This window comes from Glycine soja, chromosome 1, assembly GCF_004193775.1.
Source record: "Glycine soja cultivar W05 chromosome 1, ASM419377v2, whole genome shotgun sequence".
In the NCBI taxonomy this organism is placed as follows: Eukaryota; Viridiplantae; Streptophyta; class Magnoliopsida; order Fabales; family Fabaceae; genus Glycine; species Glycine soja.
Window position 1 is genome coordinate 27292339 of NC_041002.1, and position 21463 is coordinate 27313801.

A 21463-nucleotide genomic window follows, 5' to 3' on the forward strand; every position below is an offset into this window, starting at 1 on the left:
CACAAAACTAGAGCAATCCTTAACTACAATATCCAAATAATTATTCCCAACAACCTTTTCCCTCTACCAAAGCAATCAGATAAGAAAAATTCAGATTTATGAGTTTTCTTTTCACTTATCTATAGTGTTCAATTTTTCTATTTCTATTTGACGTGAAACCTTATCTCGCACTTATATTTTAACATGTTTGATAATTCGATTCAATTTGGAAGGAGAGAAAGGAAAGGTTAGGAACAGGCTCAGCAGCCCATCTGAACGCGATAGCTTCTGCAATGTGCAGATCGTAACAGTTACAAAAAATTCACCACAGTGATCCCACAAAACAAACCTTAAAATTAGCCTTTATGAAACCACCCCTTAAGAATCTGCTTGCCTTCTCCAGAGGATAATTCTTCTTTTAGAAAATACAATATGCTCCTCGTCAAGGAGTTACTTACAACCTACATTATTTTAAGATCAATCAGATTTGACTTAACCTATTCGGTAAAGAATTCATATTTTATTAATAAAAAATATTTATAGTAAAGTAGGCTAAACTATGGGCTTTTAGAAAAGTCCAAAGGGGTTAATAGACTAGCTTATTTAGAAATAATATAATTTATAATTGAAATATTAATAATAAATATATAATAAGGTTAATTATACTAAGTCTCTGGTAAGTTAATAAATTTTATTGAGTCACTAATTTTTTTTTTGCGTCCTTAATAAGGTTAATTATTTTGTCTTAATTCTTTAAATATATCTATTTTTATAATGTTTTGTTCATTTCTATGAGCTCCTTTGATAAATATTTAATATGGATTAATAAGAAATCATCGTCAAATTTTAGGGACAAAATTGCAAATATTAGAAGGATTAAAACAAAATAACAAAAATAAAAAATAATTTTTTATTTTATTAGAAACTTAACATAAAATATAAAATATATTAGGAAAGTAAAATCAATTTATTAATTCATTAGAGAAGGTACTTCAAGTATTACTTTTGGTTCATCCTACATTTTCCAGCAAAGTAAAACAATAATGATATAGACAAAAGGATCAGAACTAAAATGAAATTACACAGTAAACAATTGTGAGAGAATGTCCACATTTGAAACCTTTGATAAGATTTTATGCATGTGGTTGCACACATGGTTAGCATAACTTAAGTTTACCTCTTCAATATATATGAATTATGCATGACTATGGCACAATTTAGAAATCTATATTTACACATATTTCTTATAAGTAGGTATATCCTTTCTTAAAAACCTCAAAGTTTGTATCATCCATGAGTCTTTGACCACTTTGATGCTTCATGTTGCCACTCGTACCATAATGAAGTAATTCCCATATTTTGGTAATTCCCAGCCTTACATTGGTCCAATTCAGCCAAAAACTTCATATTATATGCCTGTTCTTTCAATCTCAGATATGAAGGCATCAATTTTTTGCTTAAACTCTACCTGAATTAGATCCCTGTCTGAGTCTCGCCTATCTTTTACTGCCCTATTTAGTTTATAAATGCCATGTATAGTAGTGAAACATGAAGACAAAGACCACTACTTTATTTACTCATCTGGAAGTGCTAAAACTGCATCCATATTGTCTTTCTTATTGTAGCTATCTCCAATCCATGAGAATGTGCAATAACTGGGTGTAAATCCAGCATCAACCATGCTGAACATTAACTCATTTGCCCTTTCTAGTTCATTCGTCTTGTAGAACCCATGAATTAATGCTTTATATGTAAATGGATCACGTTTTAGACCAGCTTCTAACAGCTTGTTCTTAAATTTCAAAGCTGATTTCAATTCTCCAAACTTGTAGTAAGCATTAATTAGTGTGTTGCATGTTCTGAGCTTCAATTTTACTTTCAGTCATCTCATTCAAGACTTTGTTTGCATCCCTTATCCTGCCATCTTGGGACAGCCTGCACAAAATTGATGGAAATGTAACAACTCCAGGGTACAATTAATCCCTTAGCCTCCATCAGTTTTATTAAATTTTAGTTACTAAATATACAATCAGTTTTTATCCTTGGCTTTTTTAAATTATAACTTTATAATAATTTTCTTTTTTTAAAAAAGAAATTTTATCTTAAGAATATATTTTATTAATTAGTTATTATATAATTGTTTTCATTTCTTGATTTTTTTTGTAAACTATAAAATCAATAGTAATCTTATATTTTGTTAGAAATATATAAATATTATATTTTATCAAATTTTAGTATAGACCATAATAAATAAAATATTTTTGCATGTGTAGTAAACAAACTAAGTTTTCATTTCTCCTTGTTTGAGAACAGGGAGAAGGAATACTTAGTGGTTGAAAGATAGTTTCAAAATACACTAAAAGATAGAGAAATGCCTGAATCTGGCAGAGAGATACATGAGAAGCAAAGCAAGCAAACATTCCTGACATGGTGGGGACAAAAGTTGACACAAGTCAATTTGTTTACATGAGCAAAGATGTACCCAACCATGAGTCAACAATAACAAATAAAATAATAAAACAACAAATCAAGCTCTTATTTCTCAACCAAAACTCATAGACAAAAGAGTATAAATTGAGTAAAAGTAGTAAGAAAGATCACAGTATTCACCCAAATAAATCTTATTATTATTACGCAAAATGATCAATCATTTAATTTTGATCCACCATAGATGTAAAACATTTCTACATTAAATGAGCCACATGATACTACCTATTGGGAACGATGATAGAAACATAGACTCCAAGAGAAACACCCTAGTTACAATAACGCAGGGATACTCATTCACTAATGACATTAACCAAACTTTAAAATTTCAACATTCAAAGCATAGCACAAAACTGCATATGTATCAGACTTGGTAGAAACTGACCTTGAAAGAGATATTGAATGTCGAGAGTGTTTTGGTTTCGGAGACCAACTGCATAAATTAAGACTTAGTCAATTCTTCGAAGCTACCAAAAATATAAACTGAATCATAGTTCACCAAGGCAACCAAAGTGAACCTTCTGCTCCTGTCACTATAGCTATGACTTCTGTTGCGGCTATGGCTGCGGCTTCGTGAGATATATGGACTACGGCTGAGGCTTCTAGAATAGCTCCTCCTTGAATCACGACTAGGACTTCTAGAATAACCTCAATCATATTCCCTCACCTGGACCAATCAGAGATGTACATTAACAAAAGCAACTAAAAAAATATTGAAAGCAGAATGTAGCCAAATATAATATCCACCCACCCGTATGAAAGCACGAGAAAAGGCATTGCGGAATTCTGAGTCATCAAGTTTCCTGATCTGTAACAGAATACAAAGTTAAAGAAGTAGAACAAAAGTACTAGTTAAAAAGACACCAAGGCAAGTAAAACACAGATCCTGATAACAATTACAAGATACAGGTTTAGTTGTTTAGAACACTTACAGCATATTTCATATCATCATAATTGGTATAATCAACTATCCCAATCATACCTGCATACAAATTATACTAAAGTTTAGAATTATGCTGTGAAATTAAAGGGAGCTGCAACAAAAGATATTTGTCATAATTTCCTAGACCTGTTGCTTCCAAGTTCCAAAATAAGTCATGCATCTACATCAATATCACCATTTGAAATTACCAGAAAAGTTAATTTTGTGATAAACATTTTAGTACATGTTTGGAATAGCTTATTTTGTGATAAAAAAAAGCTTATAATTAAAATACTGCATAGAGAACATTTGGATATAAACTCTCTTAAACTTAATTTAAACCAAACATGTGCTTTGTCTGAATGATTGGTTCTTATCACTATATAGCCCTTAGGAGTGCCCATCCATACATCAATTGCATCAACTTCCTGATGAACCCAATACTAAAGCCTTCTTATGTAAACCTTGGTTCTTAATAATCCAAGATCATAATAATAGTGCAGAAACTATCTCTGTACTTTTAAAAGTAAAGTATCCTAACTCTTACTTATAGATTTAAAAGCGATAACACTGAGAAACATGAAGAAAGAAAAGCTTTCCCTGTTCTACTTGTAATGTTATTCTCATTCTCCTTTAATCAAAGGACTGAAAGCACTGGCAGGTTGATATACTAATAGACGAACCTCATCTATCAAGGGAAGAAAATCACTGGCAGGTTGACAAAGGAAAGGAAAGGAGAGAAGAGGAAGTACATAATAAGAGCACGAAAATTTACTCTAACCAACTTCTGAATTAATATTGTACCTTGCCTTTGCATCTGCCGGTCACTATAGCAGTAGGGAAACACCTAGCAAGTTTCCTCATTGTTTTTCTCATCTGATACACACAACAAATTTTTACGTATAGATTTAGTATATAAGACATGAAAGCACGGTCAAATTCAAAAACATCAGTAAGTAATGAAACTAACCGAATCACACATGAAAGCACGGTCAGGGTCGTCGACTATAGGAGACAGCGTGCCATCATAGTCCAGAAACATGACAAATTGTTTTCCCTTTGACGCGTCAATAATTTTGTCAAACATGTCTAATGCTGATGGATGGTGAAGTTGTTTCATAATTTAAAAAAAAAACCACATTAATTAATTTGTGTGAAACATTCTCTGCCAAAGCAAACTACTACTAATGAACTGGATCTGGGGTTGACTGAGTTTGACGACATTAAGCTTCGCTAGGTCTAGTCTGGCCCCATATGGCAGAAGCCCTCTCCAACCGGCAACCACACCATCATTGATGCCTATGCTTATCCTCTCTTATCCTATCATTGAGATATTATTAATCAGTTGTGTTTCCTCTTTTGTTTTCTTGTTTAGGCTTCTGTTACTTGCCTGTACATTACAATGCTTGTGCTCTGATGTGAAGAAAGGTGCCATAGTATATGAATAATCATATTATAATGAACCAATTTTTTTTTTTTACATAGTGTTCTTGTTCTCTTTTTATGAATAATCATTTAGTTAAGATATTATTAATTTAATTTTACGATTAAGATGTTAGTATTTGAATTGGTATTACACTTATGTATAAAGCATACAATTTGGCACACCTTGTGAAGTTTTTACCATCTCATTCAGTTTTACCATTTGTTCCATCCCACTCTTGCCTTAACTATTATCAACAATTGTACTCTCTTTAGCTCCACCAAATCCATGCCCAAAAATCATTTCAAGTAAAACCCAAAACAGTAGAAATTACCTGTTATAGCGTTCAAAGACAAGGACAATTAAAGGGCTGGGATGGAAAGCAAAACTCTCCCACTCCAAACGGTTGATCTCTTCCACACACTTTTTTAAAGCCTGCTGATTTTTGTTTGGTTACTATTGTTCTTTGTTATGTACATTGACTATGTCTATAATAACTAACAAGAAATGACAAAGACATGGTAAATATACAGCATAATTAGCTAACACAAACAAGTCAATACCAAGTCATGTTATTTGCAATTTCATCTTACAAATCTCCTACCGTAAAAGTATGCACCTCTGTATATGGTTCAACACTTTATTATCATAAAATTTGTTTGTCAATTGAGTTAGCAATGTATGATTTTATTTAAATTTTCATCAACTGCTGATAAACGATGTATAATTTGTTGTGCTTCACAGCTGTCTACACATTGTTGTGGTTTCCGTGGCTACAATTTACGAGTTTTGTATTTGACAATTCAAACTTTGTTGGTTAACCCACGAGAAAATTGATAGTATTTGAAGCTTCCATTACCACAACCATCTATCTAGGTATGTAAGTTAATAGGAATTTTATTTGGATTGTAAGTTTGTTGTTCCATAAATTACTATTATTGTTCATAAAAAATATGTGCATTGTGAGTGAACCCTAATTTCCTGTTTGAGATTCCATACCATGATTAATACGGATAGTTTGGATTAGTTGTGGTATGGATTCTTGAATTGTCCGTTCGGGCAGTTTGGGAACTCTCTTTTTTTACTTCATTCATAGTTATAGGTTAAGTATGTTGTGGTATATTTGATTTGATTTTGGTTTATTGCGTATTGCTTTGTTCTCCGAGTGCATACTTGATTATGGTCAATTTAGGTGACCGCTTTCATTTTGTGTATTTGGAGACCAATGCGAAATGCTGCCAAAATTTCATCAAATTTAGCATAACATACTTAACTTGTACATATGAATGAAGCAAAAAAGATTGTTCCTGAATGGGATAGGACCCTACCTTCATATAAAAAAGTGAGACTGTCATGCATATGCCATAACTGACCCCCTCTTGTAGAACAAGAAACATGAATAGAAGTTGGATTCAAGCACCCCGCATAAGCGATGAGTATGAAAAGGGGGTTGAAGATTTCTTGAAGTTTGCAAAACAACATGCACCAACTGTGGGTGGAAAGTATTTCTGCCCGTGCGTAAACTGTGTGAATGGAAGGTGTCAGGCATTAGTTGTCATTAGATCACATCTAATTTGTGATGGCTTCATTCGGAGTTATACAAATTGGATATGGCATGGTGAATTGCCAGAGGTCTCATTACCTGCCGATAATGAGGCGGTACCGTTAGAAACCGGAGATCGAATGGAAGACATGATACGTGATCTTGGGCAAGAGGGATTTTTGGAAGCTCATGCACCCTATTATGAAGATTTGGAAACAGATTCCAAGTTACCGTTGTACTTGGGGTGCACAACCTTCACTCGGTTATCTGCAGTGCTAGCTTTGGTCAACTTGAAGGCTAGATTTGGGTGGAGTGACAAAAGTCTGACTGAGTTGCTTGTCTTATTGAAGAATATGCTTCCCAATGATAACAAGTTATCAAATAGTCACTACGAGGCTAAGAAGATATTATGTCCTGTGGGTCTAGAGTACAAGAAGATTCATGCTTGCCGTAATGATTGTGTGTTGTACAGAAAAGAGTTTGCCGAATTGCGGAATTGCCCAACATGTGGGGTATCACGATACAAACAAAATGACGGGGAATACACTGATGATGTAGCCACATCCAACCCTCGTCCAGCAAAGGTTTGTTGGTACCTTCCAATTATACCCAGGTTTAAGCGATTGTTTGCTACTGCACACGATGCTTCTAACCTTAAATGGCATGCAGTTGACAGAATAAATGATGGGTTTCTCCGACATCCAGCTGATTCTCCACAGTGGAAGACAATTGATCACTTGTATCCTGAATTTGGAGCCGAACCAAGAAACCTTCGACTTGGTCTTGCTTCGGATGGCATGAATCCATTTGGTAACTTGTCCACTAATCCCAGTTCATGGCCTGTGTTGCTAATGATTTACAACCTTCCTCCTTCGTTATGCATGAAGCGCAAATACATTATGTTGTCTATGATGATATCGGGTCCAAGACAGCCAGGAAACGATATTGATGTGTACCTTACTCCTTTGATTGAAGACATGCGCAAGTTGTGGGTAGACGGGGTTGATGTGTATGATGCAAATCAGGGTGAGACTTTTAGGTTGCAATCGATGATATTTTGCACCATCAATGACTTTCCAGCTTATGGGAATTTGAGTGGATATAGTGTGAAAGGTCACCAGGCTTGTCCTATTTGTGAGCAAAACACAAGTTTCATCCAACTTAAACATGGGAAGAAGACAGTTTATACACGGCATCGTAGGTTTTTAAAACATTATCACCCCTATCGATGATTGAAGAAAGCATTTAATGGTAGCCAAGAGACTGAAGAACCCCCAGAACCGTTAGCCCCCCATGAAGTGTATGATCGGGTGAAAGACATCGTAACTGTTTTTGGTAAGACACAACGGAAGGATCATGCTAACAAGAACATTTGGAAGAAAAGGTCAGTGTTCTTTGATCTTCCTCATTGGACCAATCTACATGTTCGGCATTGTCTCGACGTTATGCATGTGGAGAAGAATGTTTGTGATAGTTTACTTGGCACCCTTCTTAACATCAAAGGAAAGACAAAGGATGGTCTGAAATGTCGACAGGATTTGGTCATGTAGATGCAATTGGCTTTGATGTTTTGATGATGATCATGATGATGTGTTGTAATTGATGCAAATGGGCTTTTCAAGATTAAAATTCAAGACAATACTTCAAGATTACAAGTCACAACATCAAGATGATCACTAGAATATTAGGAAGGGAATTCCTAATTGAATTAGCAAAGGTTTGGCCAAGTGATTTAAAATAAAAAGTGTTTTTCAAAGGTTTTACTCTCTGATAATCGATTACCAGAGGATGTAATCGATTACCAGTGGCCAAATACGTTTTATAATAGCTATAAAAATTTGAATTCGAAATTTTAGACTGTGTAATCGATTACACAATTTTGGTAATCGATTACCAGCAGTTAGTAAACGTTTTAATTCAAATTTTAAAAGCTGTAATCGATTACACAATTACTGTAATCGATTACCAGACAGGAATTTCAGAAAAATAATTTCAAGAGTCACAACTTTTCAAAGGCTTTACTCATGACCACCAATGGTCTATATATATGTGACTAAAACACGAAATTGCTCAGAGATTTTCAGTACAACAAAGTGTTTATCCTCTCAAAGAGCAAATTCATTTTATCCTCTTAAGAATTCCTTGGCCGACTCAATTGCAATTCATTAAGGAATTATTTGAGTGCTCAATCTGTAAAATCCATCTCTTTCTAGAGAGATTTGTTCCTCTTCTTCTTCTCATTCTCTAAGGGATTAAGAGACTGTGAGTCTCTTGTTGTAAAGGATCTCTAAACACAAAGGAAGGATTGTCCTTGTGTGTTTAGAACTTGTAAAAGGAATTTACAAGATAGTGGAACTCTCAAGCGGGTTGCTTGGGGACTGGACGTAGGCACAAGGGTGTGGCCGAACCAGTATAAAACTGAGTTTGCATTTTCTCTTCCCTTAATCTCCTTTAGTTATTATTGCTTTATATTCATATTCAAGTTGCTTCATTTGAATTAATATTTAAGAAGATTGTCATTAAGGGAATTCATAACTTGAGTAAAAAGTGAAATAGATTTTTAATTAGGGGAAACAGTTTGGAATATCTTAATTCAACCCCCCCTTCTTAAGATATCTGAGGCCACTTGTCTAACACGTGGTATCAGAGCTTCATTCTTGTACAAAGTTTAGAAGCTTCAAGAAAAAGATGGCCTCAGCAAATTCCTTATTTCCAGAAGGGAATTCTATCAATAGACCTCCAATCTTTAATGGAGAAGGTTACCACTACTGGAAAACCCGAATGCAAATTTTTATCGAGGCAATAGATCTAAATATCTGGGAAGCCATTGAAATAGGGCCTTATATACCCACCACAGTTGAAAGAGTTTCAATAGATGGTAGTTCATCAAGTGAAAGCATAACCATAGAAAAACCTAGAGATAGATGGTCTGAAGAGGATAGAAAACGAGTACAATACAACCTAAAAGCCAAAAACATAATAACATCTGCCCTAGGAATGGATGAATATTTCAGAGTTTCAAATTGTAAGAGTGCTAAGGAAATGTGGAACACTCTTCGATTAACACATGAAGGAACTACAGATGTTAAAAGATCTAGGATAAATGCACTAACTCATGAGTATGAATTATTTAGAATGAATACAAATGAAAATATTCAGAGTATGCAAAAGAGATTTACACATATAGTAAATCATCTAGCAGCCTTAGGCAAAGAATTTCAAAATGAAGATCTTATAAACAAGGTGCTAAGATGTTTAAGTAGAGAATGGCAACCCAAAGTAACGGCTATTTCTGAATCAAGAGATTTGTCTAACATGTCTCTTGCCACTTTATTTGGTAAGTTGCAGGAACACGAGATGGAACTATTGAGATTGCACCAAAATGAAGAAAATGACAAGAAAAAGAAAGGAATTGCTCTTAAAGCATCATCCTCAATTCAAGAAGAAAGTGATCAGGATAATGATGCAGATGATGATGATGATCTAAGTTTCTTTGTAAAAAGATTCAACAAATTTCTTAAAGTAAGAGGAAATCAGAGGCGACCAAATTTTAAATCAAAGAGAAGAACAGAAAATTCATCCTCTACTCTAAAATGCTTTGAATGCAATCAACCTGGACATCTGAGGGTTGATTGTCCCATCTTCAAGAAAAAGATGGAAAAATCTGAAAAGAAAAATCATAGTGAGAAGAAACTAAAGAAAGCATACATCACATGGGATGAAAATGATTTGGAATCCTCTGATGATTCTGAAAATGAAGAGATAAATCTTTGCCTTATGGCAAAAAGTTACGAAAGTGATGAAGAGGTAACATCTTCAAACAACTTATCTATTTCTTTTGATGAATTGCAAGATGCATTTGCTGATTTGCATAAAGAATCAATTAAACTTGCAAAATTAGTTTCATCATCAAAGAAAACAATTTCAAATTTAGAAAATGAAATTTCAAAATTAAACAAAGAATTAGATCTTCTTAGAAATGAAGTCTCAATCTCTAAAACAAATGAAAAAGTTAATATCTCCACTATTAATGACAAGAAAATAACAGATTCTTGTAGTTGTTGTGATAAATATGTAAAAGAAATTAAAGAGTTAAAAAATTCACTTGCAAAATTTTCATATAGTAGAAATAATTTAGATGTTATATTAAGTAAACAAAGATATGTGTCTAATAAAAATGGACTAGGGTATAAATCTGAAAAACTACAAAAGGTTCATAAAAACTTTTCCACTTCCACACAAAAATGTAATTCTAATTCTATCACTTGTTTTTACTGTGGAAGAAGAGGACATGGCATATCAACTTGCTACTTCAAGAAAAATTACAGTAATATTAAAATGATATGGGTCCCAAAAGGATCCTCAGTTTATACTAACATGCAAGGACCCAATAAAATTTGGGTACCTAAGTCAAAAACTTGATTATGCAGGTATCTTTGAGAAAGAAGTGGTACATAGATAGCGGATGCTCAAAACATATGACTGGAGATGCATCAAATTTTACACACATATCTCCAAAGAAAAGCGGGCATGTAACATATGGTGACAACAACAAAGGTAGAATTCTTGGAGTGGGTAAAATAGGTACAAATTCTTCAAACTCCATTGAAAATGTTCTACTTGTTGAAGGCCTTAAGCATAGACTGCTTAGCGTTAGTCAACTATGTGACAAAGGCTATCTAGTATCATTTGATTCTCAGAAATGTCTTATAGAACATAAGCATGACATTAATATAAAGCATGTAGGACATAGAGTCAATAATGTTTACATGATAGACTTAAGCATAAAACAAGAAAACAATCATTGCTTTCTTAGTAAAGATGATGATCCATGGTTATGGCATAAAAGAATTGCTCACATAAACATGTATCACTTAAATAAATTAATTTCAAAAGATTTAGTAGTTGGTTTGCCTAAATTGAAATTTGAAAAAGATAAATTATGCGATGCATATCAAAAGGGCAAACAAACAAGAGTCTCATTAAAATCTAAAAATGTTGTTTCAACCACTCGACCATTACAGTTATTGCATATGGATCTATTTGGTCCATCTAGAACCATGAGTTTTGGAGGAAATTACTATGCTTTAGTTATAGTTGATGATTTCTCTAGATATACTTGGACATTATTTATTACACATAAAAGTGATTCATTCCATGCATTTAGGAAACTTGCTAAAGTCATACAAAACAAGAAAAATCTCAAGATTGCATCCATTAGAAGTGATCATGGGGGTGAATTTGAAAATAAAGATTTTGAATTATTTTGTGATGAACATGATATTGAACATAATTTTTCTGCACCAAGAACTCCTCAACAAAATGGAGTTGTTGAGAGGAAAAATAGGTCATTGGAAGAAATTGCAAGAACTTTATTAAATGATACTTCTCTTCCAAAGTATTTTTGGGCTGAAGCTGTCAATACTGCATGTTACATCATGAATAGAGCCTTGATAAGACCTATTTTAAAGAAAACCCCATATGAGTTATTTAACGGTAGAAAACCTAATATTTCTCATCTACATGTTTTTGGTTGCAAGTGCTTTGTACTTAATAATGGTAAAGATAATCTAGGAAAATTCGATGCAAAATCTGATGAAGGCATTTTTCTTGGATATTCTTTACAAAGCAAAGCATATATAATATATAATAAGAGAACTATGAATATAGAGGAATCCATTCATGTTACCTTTGATGAATCTAATGCTATATTGTCAACAAAGAATATGCTAGATGACATTGCAGATTCTTTAGAACATATGAACATTCATGAACAAGATTCCAAAGGAAATGACAAAGGAAACAATGAAGATCCTCCAGAAGAAGGCAAATCCAATGATGCACTCCCAAGAGAATGGAAAACTTCAAGAGATCATCCCCTCGACAACATTATTGGTGATATCTCAAAAGGGGTAACAACTAGACATTCTCTTAAAGATTTATGCAATAATATGGCTTTTGTATCTATGATTGAACCTAAAAATATAAAAGAAGCCATAGTAGATGATAATTGGATCATTGCCATGCAAGAAGAACTAAACCAATTTGAAAGAAACAATGTATGGAAATTAGTAGAAAAACCTAAAAATTATCCTGTCATTGGAACAAAATGGGTTTTTAGAAATAAATTAGATGAACATGGTATAATTATTAGAAATAAAGCCAGGTTAGTAGCAAAAGGGTATAATCAAGAAGAGGGGATAGACTATGAAGAAACATATGCTCCTGTTGCAAGATTAGAAGCCATTAGAATGCTTTTGGCATATGCATCCATAATGAACTTTAAACTTTATCAAATGGATGTTAAGAGTGCCTTTCTAAATGGCTTAATTCAAGAAGAGGTATATGTTGAACAACCCCCTGGTTTTGAAATTTCTGATAAACCAAACCATGTTTATAAATTACAAAAAGGCTCTTTATGGTTTGAAACAAGCCCCTAGGGCATGGTATGAACGATTAAGTAATTTTCTTCTTGAAAAAGAATTCTCCAGAGAATCATGATCTCTTCTTTATTTATCTGCTAGTAGACCTGATATTATGTTTAGTGTATGCATGTGTGCTAGGTTTCAATCCAACCCCAAACAATCACATCTAAGTGCAGTAAAGAGAATCATGAGATATCTATTAGGAACAATCAATTTAGGATTATGGTATCCTAAGAATTCAACATGTAACTTAATAGGATATTCTGATTCTGATTTTGCCGGATCTAAAACTGATAGAAAAAGTACAAGTGGAACTTGTCAATTTATTGGATCGGCTCTTGTCTCATGGCATAGTAAGAAACAAAACAGTGTTGCTTTATCTACTGCTGAAGCGGAGTATATCTCTGCCGGTAGTTGTTGTGCACAAATTTTATGGATGAAGCAACAATTATCTGACTATGGCATCATTCTTGATCGCATACCTATTAAGTGTGATAATACTAGTGCCATAAATCTATCCAAAAACCCAGTTCAACATTCAAGAACTAAACATATAGAGATTAGACACCACTTTCTTAGAGATCATGTCTTAAAGGGAGATTGTGTATTAGAATTTGTTGATACTAAGAATCAACTTGCTGATATTTTCACTAAACCTCTCCCCAAGGAAGTGTTTTTCTCTATTAGAAGAGAATTAGGTCTCTTAGATGTAAGAGATTTAGAAAAATAGGGATTGATTGGTTGATTGATTGGTTGATTTACTTTTTACTTTTTTGATTGTAGATTATTTTGTTTGATCTTGTTTGAATTCTTGTTTTTATGATAGAATTTATGATTTCTTGTGTATATAGTAATTGAATGATTGAATTTAGTGTATTAGTAGTGAAAATTAGTCATATAGGATGTATTTGAGCATAAATATAGATATTCTCTTAGAAACTAGCCTAGGATAGGCTCTGGTAATCGATTACCATCCAGTGTAATCGATTACACATGAACAGGCAGCCTGTAATCGATTACAACATCCTGTAATCGATTACCAGAAGGCTTATTGGGCCTGTAATCGATTACCAATACCTGTAATCGATTACAATGCGTCATCTTCTATAAATACTCACGAAATCAGAGCTGCTGCGCAGCCAAAGCTTCCTCCACGTTTTCCTCCATACCTAGAACTTCAAACCTTCGATTCTCACTCAATTCTTCACCAAATCACGTCCCGTAAAGCCCAATCTTCCTCTTTCACTTCCACCGATCAAAATCCAGAAAAACTTCATCAAATGGCAGAGCCATCAAAGAAGAGAAAGGGATCATCCTCCACCGCTACCGCTGCTGCCCATCGCCGTCACGGCCCATCCGGAGCACCCACAGCACCTATTCCTCCTTCTTTGTCATCTCCAAGATCATCAACACTGTTTTCATCCGATGATCAACGTCTACGGTACCTTTCTCAGTTTTCTTCTAGAATAATCTTAGACCCTAAGTACCTAGACGTAGAGTTCTTTAATGATGAAACGTTTGATTGTTATCAAGTGTTTCAAAATTCTGGTCTTGTTGATTTCATGTCATTAAAATTGCCATATTATCCTGAACTTGTAAAGGTCTTCTACTGCAATTTAAAAATTCAGGATGGTATTATTATGTCTGAGGTGCATGGTACTTCTATGGTCATTGATCAGTCACTTTTCTTTTTTTTGACTCATTTACCAAGTCAAGGTGCACCTTTTGAGGGCACCATTGTTGATGACTGGAAATTCGATTATTCGAGTCATGATGCTCGTCGCATGGTCTGCAATGATCAAGCTGACATGACCGGTAGATTGTTGGCCGGGTCATTAACTTTTGATAATCGCATCATGCATTATATCATTGTTAGAATTTTGCTTCCTCGGTCTTCAAATTTAGCACAAGCCTCTGAGGAGGATTTGATTCTTATGTGGGCTTTTCTAACCGGTCGTCAGATCGACTGGGCCCATTTGGTTCGGTACCGAATGCATAAGGCATTACGGGCCAATGCACCTTTTCCTTATCCACATTTGATTACTCTGTTTTTGCGTCATTTTCAAATTCCGCTTGATGATGAACCCTTTGTTCAAGTCAAGCGTTCCTTTGCAATTGGTGCTGGAGCAGTGACCTCCTTTGGGTATCGTAAAGATCGGAATGGACAATGGCTGAAGAAGGATGCACTCCCTCCTCAAGATGAACGTACTCCTTCACCTCCTCCTCAACGTGAAGATTCCGCACTCATGAATGAAGTCCTCTCCGAATTACGGGGTCTTCGTTCGTATGTTGGTGACCGCTTTGACTCGTTAGATTCACGCTTTGCCGGTATGGACATTCGTCTTACACAGCTTGAAGAGGATGTCGGATACATTCGTCAGAGTTTCGATCTTCCACCACCTCCTCCGTCTTCTTAGATTTTAGATTCTGATTATTTATCTTTTATAAGCCGTGTATTTTGGCTTTTAGTTTCTTAGAATTTACATTATTATGCTAAGTACTTTGCTTATTTATCTTGTGTTTTTAAATTTCAGTCTTGGATATTTTGTGGTTGTTGACATTTTATGTTATTTGAATTCTGGTTTGATTATTTCTTGATTATGAGTTTGGCTTATTGTATTTAATACTCTGATACTTATATCTTGCTACTCCATTGTTATAACTGTGTTGATTTCCGAGTTCTTTGGCTTTTTGATGTTGCCAAAGGGGGAGAAAAAGGTTGTAGCAAAAGCTTAAGAAAAAGCTTAACAAACTTAGAAATCAAGTGATCATGTATTCCGAAATATAGGGGGAGAAAACGGATGCACATTTTATCTATATACAATTGTTTGTTGCTTGCTTGAATCTTGATTTCAGGTATTGTATTGTCATCATCAAAAAGGGGGAGATTGTAGATGCAATTGGCTTTGATGTTTTGATGATGATCATGATGATGTGTTGTAATTGATGCAAATGGGTTTTTCAAGATTAAAATTCAAGACAATACTTCAAGATTACAAGTCACAACATCAAGATGATCACTAGAATATTAGGAAGGGAATTCCTAATTGAATTAGCAAAGGTTTGGCCAAGTGATTTAAAATAAAAAGTGTTTTTCAAAGGTTTTACTCTCTGATAATCGATTACCAGAGGATGTAATCGATTACCAGTGGCCAAATACGTTTTATAACAGCTATAAAAATTTGAATTCGAAATTTTAGACTGTGTAATCGATTACACAATTTTGGTAATCGATTACCAGCAGTTAGTAAACGTTTTAATTCAAATTTTAAAAGCTGTAATCGATTACACAATTACTGTAATCGATTACCAGACAGGAATTTCAGAAAAATAATTTCAAGAGTCACAACTTTTCAAAGGCTTTACTCATGACCACCAATGGTCTATATATATGTGACTAAAACACGAAATTGCTCAGAGATTTTCAGTACAACAAAGTGTTTATCCTCTCAAAGAGCAAATTCATTTTATCCTCTTAAGAATTCCTTGGCCGACTCAATTGCAATTCATTAAGGAATTATTTGAGTGCTCAATCTGTAAAATCCATCTCTTTCTAGAGAGATTTGTTCCTCTTCTTCTTCTCATTCTCTAAGGGATTAAGAGACTGTGAGTCTCTTGTTGTAAAGGATCTCTAAACACAAAGGAAGGATTGTCCTTGTGTGTTTAGAACTTGTAAAAGGAATTTACAAGATAGTGGAACTCTCAAGCGGGTTGCTTGGGGACTGGACGTAGGCACAAGGGTGTGGCCGAACCAGTATAAAACTGAGTTTGCATTTTCTCTTCCCTTAATCTCCTTTAGTTATTATTTCTTTATATTCATATTCAAGTTGCTTCATTTGAATTAATATTTAAGAAGATTGTCATTAAGGGAATTCATAACTTGAGTAAAAAGTGAAATAGATTTTTAATTAGGGGAAACAGTTTGGAATATCTTAATTCAACCCCCCCTTCTTAAGATATCTGAGGCCACTTGTCTAACAGGTCAATATGGGTATACGAGAACAGTTACATCCGCAATCACAAGGTCAGCGAACTTATTTGCCCCCAGCATGTTACACAATGTCAACTAAGGAGAAAAAACAATTTTGTCATTGTCTTAAAAATGTGAAAGTCCCACAAGGATACTCTTCCAATATCACGAGCCTTGTGTCAGTTAATGATTTGAAGTTGGTTGGCTTGAAATCTCATGATTGTCACGTGTTAATGCAACAATTGTTGCCAGTGGCTGTGCGTGGTATATTGCCTGAAAAGGTAAGGGTTGCAATCAGCCGCTTGTGCTTTTTCTTTAATGCAATCTGTCGTAAGGTCATTGACCCAAAACAATTGGATGATTTGGAGAACGAGGCAGCCATTATCCTATGTCAATTAGAAATGTACTTTCCTCCATCGTTTTTTGACATCATGGTTCACTTAATTGTTCATCTTGTACGTGAGATTCGGTTGTGTGGGCCCGTGTTTTTATGATGGATGTATCCAGTTGAACGTTACATGAAGGTGTTGAAAGGATATACAAAAAATCCATATCGACCAGAGGCTAGCATTGTTGAACGATACATTGCTGAGGAAGCTATTGAGTTTTGTTCACAATATATAGAAATGGCTACACCAGTGGGACTTCCTCAAAGTTGTCATGGCTCCACCATGGAAGGTAGGGGTACACGGGGGTTCAATGTTGTAACCATGGATCGCCAACAGCTGGCACAAGCTCATCTATATGTATTACACAACACAACTGAGGTAATCCCTTACATAGATGCTCACAAACAACATCTGTGTCGTATTCACCCAAAAATGAACATGATGAGGTTGTTGCAAGAGCACAATAGAACTTTCATATCGTGGTTAAGACAAACAATCTTCGCCGATGACAGTGCTTCAGACACATTAAGATTGCTAGCCGTGGGTCCAAATATGAATGTTCCAACTTGGAAGGGATATGATATCAATCAGTATTCTTTCTACACAAAGTCCCAGGATGATAAAAGTAGTGTGCAAAATAGCGGGGTCAGTGTTGATGGTCAATCAGAGCACTTTTGTAGTGCTGCTGACAATAATCCCATTGAAGCTTGCATGCCTTACTATGGAGTCATTAAAGAGATTTGGGAGGTTGATTACGGTGAATTTAGAGTACCTCTTTTCAAATGTAAATGGGTCAATGGAAACACAGGTGTGCGTAAAGACAAAATGGGATTCACTTTAGTAGACCTTAAAAAAGTTGGTTACAAGGACGACCCATTCATAATGGCAGTGCAAGCTTGACAGGTGTTTTATGTAGAAGATCCATGCGACTCTAGATGGGCAGTGGTTTTGCAAGGGAGAACAATTTGTATCGGTCACCATGTTGATGGATCAACACTTGATGTCACTGACATGCCATCTTTCTCCAAAGATATGCCTTCAAGTACTATTGAACAAGAAGAGGATGATGTATATGCAAATCGTACTGATCATGACGAGGGTTTATGGGAGAACATTCCTACGTAACTATGTAAGCACAACCATATAAGTATTACTTAACATTTCTAACATTTGTCATGCATAAATTGCTAAGTTGTTTTGAAAATCATGCACCCTATTACATCATTGAATTTGACATATTTATAACACTTGTTTTTTTCCGCAGGGCCATGGCAACACCACCACCGTCCCCGCCAAAATCAGAAAACCCTCCTGAGGTTACTTTGAAAAGGACAAGACAATCCACGAGGCTCAGAAGTTTGACGTCTAGATGCTTAGATGGCCCACGGCCAGTTGTGAACGTGAATCCGGCTACAGGTAGAGGGTCAGGGCCTCATAAAGAGAAATTTCACAGTTATTTAGGGGTTGTCGCAAGGGAAAAAGTTCCTATTGTACACGCGAATTGGAATGTTGTCCCCGACGATCTAAAGAGCTTAATATGGAAAGATATTTTGGTAAGTAATTCTAAATACACTTGTATTCATGATTTTGTTGTTAAGTTAATTTTAAAGGATTCATTTACATACTGTTACATAACTCCTTTTGTTGTGCAGCGCAAATTTGATATCCCTGAAGGTGAAAATGCAAAAAAAAAGGTGATGTCAATAGTTGCAGCAAGATGGAGACAATTTAAGTCTTCATTGACTTCAAAATTTGTCTTTGCTGACAATGAAGGTCAGCAAATATTTGATCCTGCAATCAAGTATGGCCTTGATCCAGAAACATGGGCGGAATTTGCAAAAAGCCACAAAACTCCTAATTGGCAGGTTTGTTTAAGTATTTCTGTATCTGCAATAATCGATTCAATTTTTGCTTTCGTTGTTTTGTAACATATATATGACTAGTACAAGCTTGTCTTTTTCAGGGTATACGAAAGAAGGCCCAGGAAATTCAAAAATTTAATGACTGCCCTCACGTACTGTCTTGTGGGGGGTATGAACTGCTTGACAAGAAACTTATGGAGGAGAAGAGCAAGCGTGGACATAAGGAACATTCGTGTACTGAAAGCCCAACGCTCAACATCGACCCACCATCCCCAGTTGCAAGACACTTGAAGTGGAAGATCGCCCGCACTAAGCGGCATGGCCAAATGACGTCTAAAGTGGCACAAGAAATTGCAGACAAAATTGTCAGTTCATATATTTTTTTGGTTACTGTCATTGGAAAATAATGGTTAGCTAACCTAGTCAAATTTGTTTTATTCAAATTCAACAATTGTATATGCATGCAGGATTCATTACAGGAACAAGCAACACAAGGGAGTTTTGTTCCGCATGGGCGACAAGACATACTCAACACGGCCCTTGGCCGACCTGAGCATCCAGGCCGTGTTCGCGTCGCAGGGACAGGTGTCACAATAAGCCAATACTTTGGCCAAGCCTCACGTGCTTCTAGCACATCGTCACCATCGATCAACCAACAACAATTGGCTGATATCATCGGTGTAATTAAGGATGACATAAGAAAGCAGCTACAAGATGAGATAAGAAAGGAGGTACAAGATGAGATAAGAAAGGAGGTACAACAAGAACACAAGCAGCAACAAGAGACTTGGATGAGGGCAGTTGAAGAAAAATAGTGGCAAAATTTGGAGATGATGAAGAAAGAGTTAAAAAAATCATTGAAAGTAGAGCTATCTCATATTGCATCACATCAGTCAGCCCCTATTAAGGCGCCAGAAATACAAGCTCTACTTGGGCGTGTTAGCACAAAGGGTAGCTGCGCTGGACCTGAAGGAAGCGGATTACTTAAAGAGCTTTTGAGTGGTGGTGACGATCTGATGGGCTTGTTCGTAGTTGTTGGGGAAAATACTGTGTTTGCGGGCTTGGGAAAAGTGTTTGAGAATTCATCCACCATACATAATGTTCATTATGAAAATGATGTTGTTAAGGTTCAGGTTGTCAGAACATACATGCCTCATGCTGAGGTCCCTATTCCTACATCAGAGGTTCATTATCTTGAGCAGACCGTTGGCACATTCGTCGCATGGCCGACCCATCTTGTTAGGGAAGTAACTAATGAGGTTAGTTTTTTTCTCCTATGAATTTGTTCTATTTGTTGACATGCTTCTTCATGCTGTACACTAACTTCAATTATCATAGGTGGTCGTAGGACCCGATAAGCCTCCATCAAAGTCTGTTGGACAGCTGAACAGGTTAACATCTGTGGCCACAGATGACCCATTGGGAGAATTGGTTAAGAAGTCATATGTGGTTTACACAAAGCCAATGGAGTTGGCATGGGACGAGGCGAAATTTGGGTTACCTAATGCCTCAAATGGTTTTTTCATTACACATGCAGATGTGACTGAAATAATTTTAGGTGACAAATGTTTAAACATATCTGTACTGCAGCTGTGGATGATGTAAGTAAATCATATTATTTGACTGGTTGTCATATCTTATTGTCCACTCCATATTTGTCTAAGAATATTGTTGATTGTGTTTAAAACAGGTTTATGAATGATTGGAGTACAAGCATTGGTTTTTTTCCAGTGTACGGTTTCCTTGAGCCCCAGTCTATACGCTGCACAAAGGACACGCGTAAAGAATGTCAAAAGTACATAGAAACGTGGGTCAAGGAGTCACATCGAGAAATCTACTTAGGACCTTACTTCAATCAGTAAGTCTATTCATGTGGTTGTTATCAATGTGTTTGCATCAGTTTGATGGTGAATTTCATGTTGTTCACTTCAGGGCACATTGGCAACTTCTTGTGTTGTGTCCACGAGAGAACATTATAGTATGGTTCTGTTCTGTACGAAGAAAGCCTGATGTTCACATTAAGTTTGCAGTGAACAAGTACTTCGCAACCTTATTCAATTTAGCATTGGTCATTACTTGTAGTTTACTACTCAAAACATTACATGTTAACTTCGGCTTTTGTTATTGTCAAATTTAGTGCAATGAAGAAAATATGCAGTAATCTCCAAGGCAAGGACAATGCACCTCCACCTCCACCTCAATGGATTGAGGCTAAGGTATGTTGTAGTCCCTGTTTTTTTTTTAAAATTTGAAATAAGTCTGATGTTTCAATTGGAATGATCCAGCATTTATTGAGCGCTTATATTGCATGTAGAGCCATGTACAACAAGGAGCATATGAGTGTGGATATTATGTGATGCATTGGATGTGGTGCATCGTTAGTGCCGGTTTGAAAAATGAACTCCACAACGTATGTCCTCTATTAGACTAACAAATCAATTTGTGTAGTATGAAATCGTACTT

At 35.4% G+C, this 21463-nt stretch overlaps 1 protein-coding gene and 1 long non-coding RNA gene across 2 annotated transcripts; one reads left to right on the forward strand and one right to left on the reverse strand.

Moving 5' to 3' along the window:
- Positions 1-3099: 3099 nt before the first annotated feature.
- LOC114414294 lies at positions 3100-3442 on the reverse strand. Its single transcript, XR_003667178.1, has 3 exons — positions 3399-3442; positions 3218-3274; positions 3100-3133 (listed from the first exon to the last, which is right to left on the reverse strand). It is a non-coding gene; the product is annotated as an uncharacterized LOC114414294 (long non-coding RNA).
- A 2764-nt stretch (positions 3443-6206) lies between these two features.
- Positions 6207-7586, forward strand: LOC114420107. The gene has a single exon (XM_028386005.1). It carries the CDS (start codon positions 6207-6209, stop codon positions 7584-7586), a length of 1380 nt encoding a protein of 459 aa, XP_028241806.1.
- The last annotated feature ends 13877 nt before the right edge of the window (positions 7587-21463 follow it).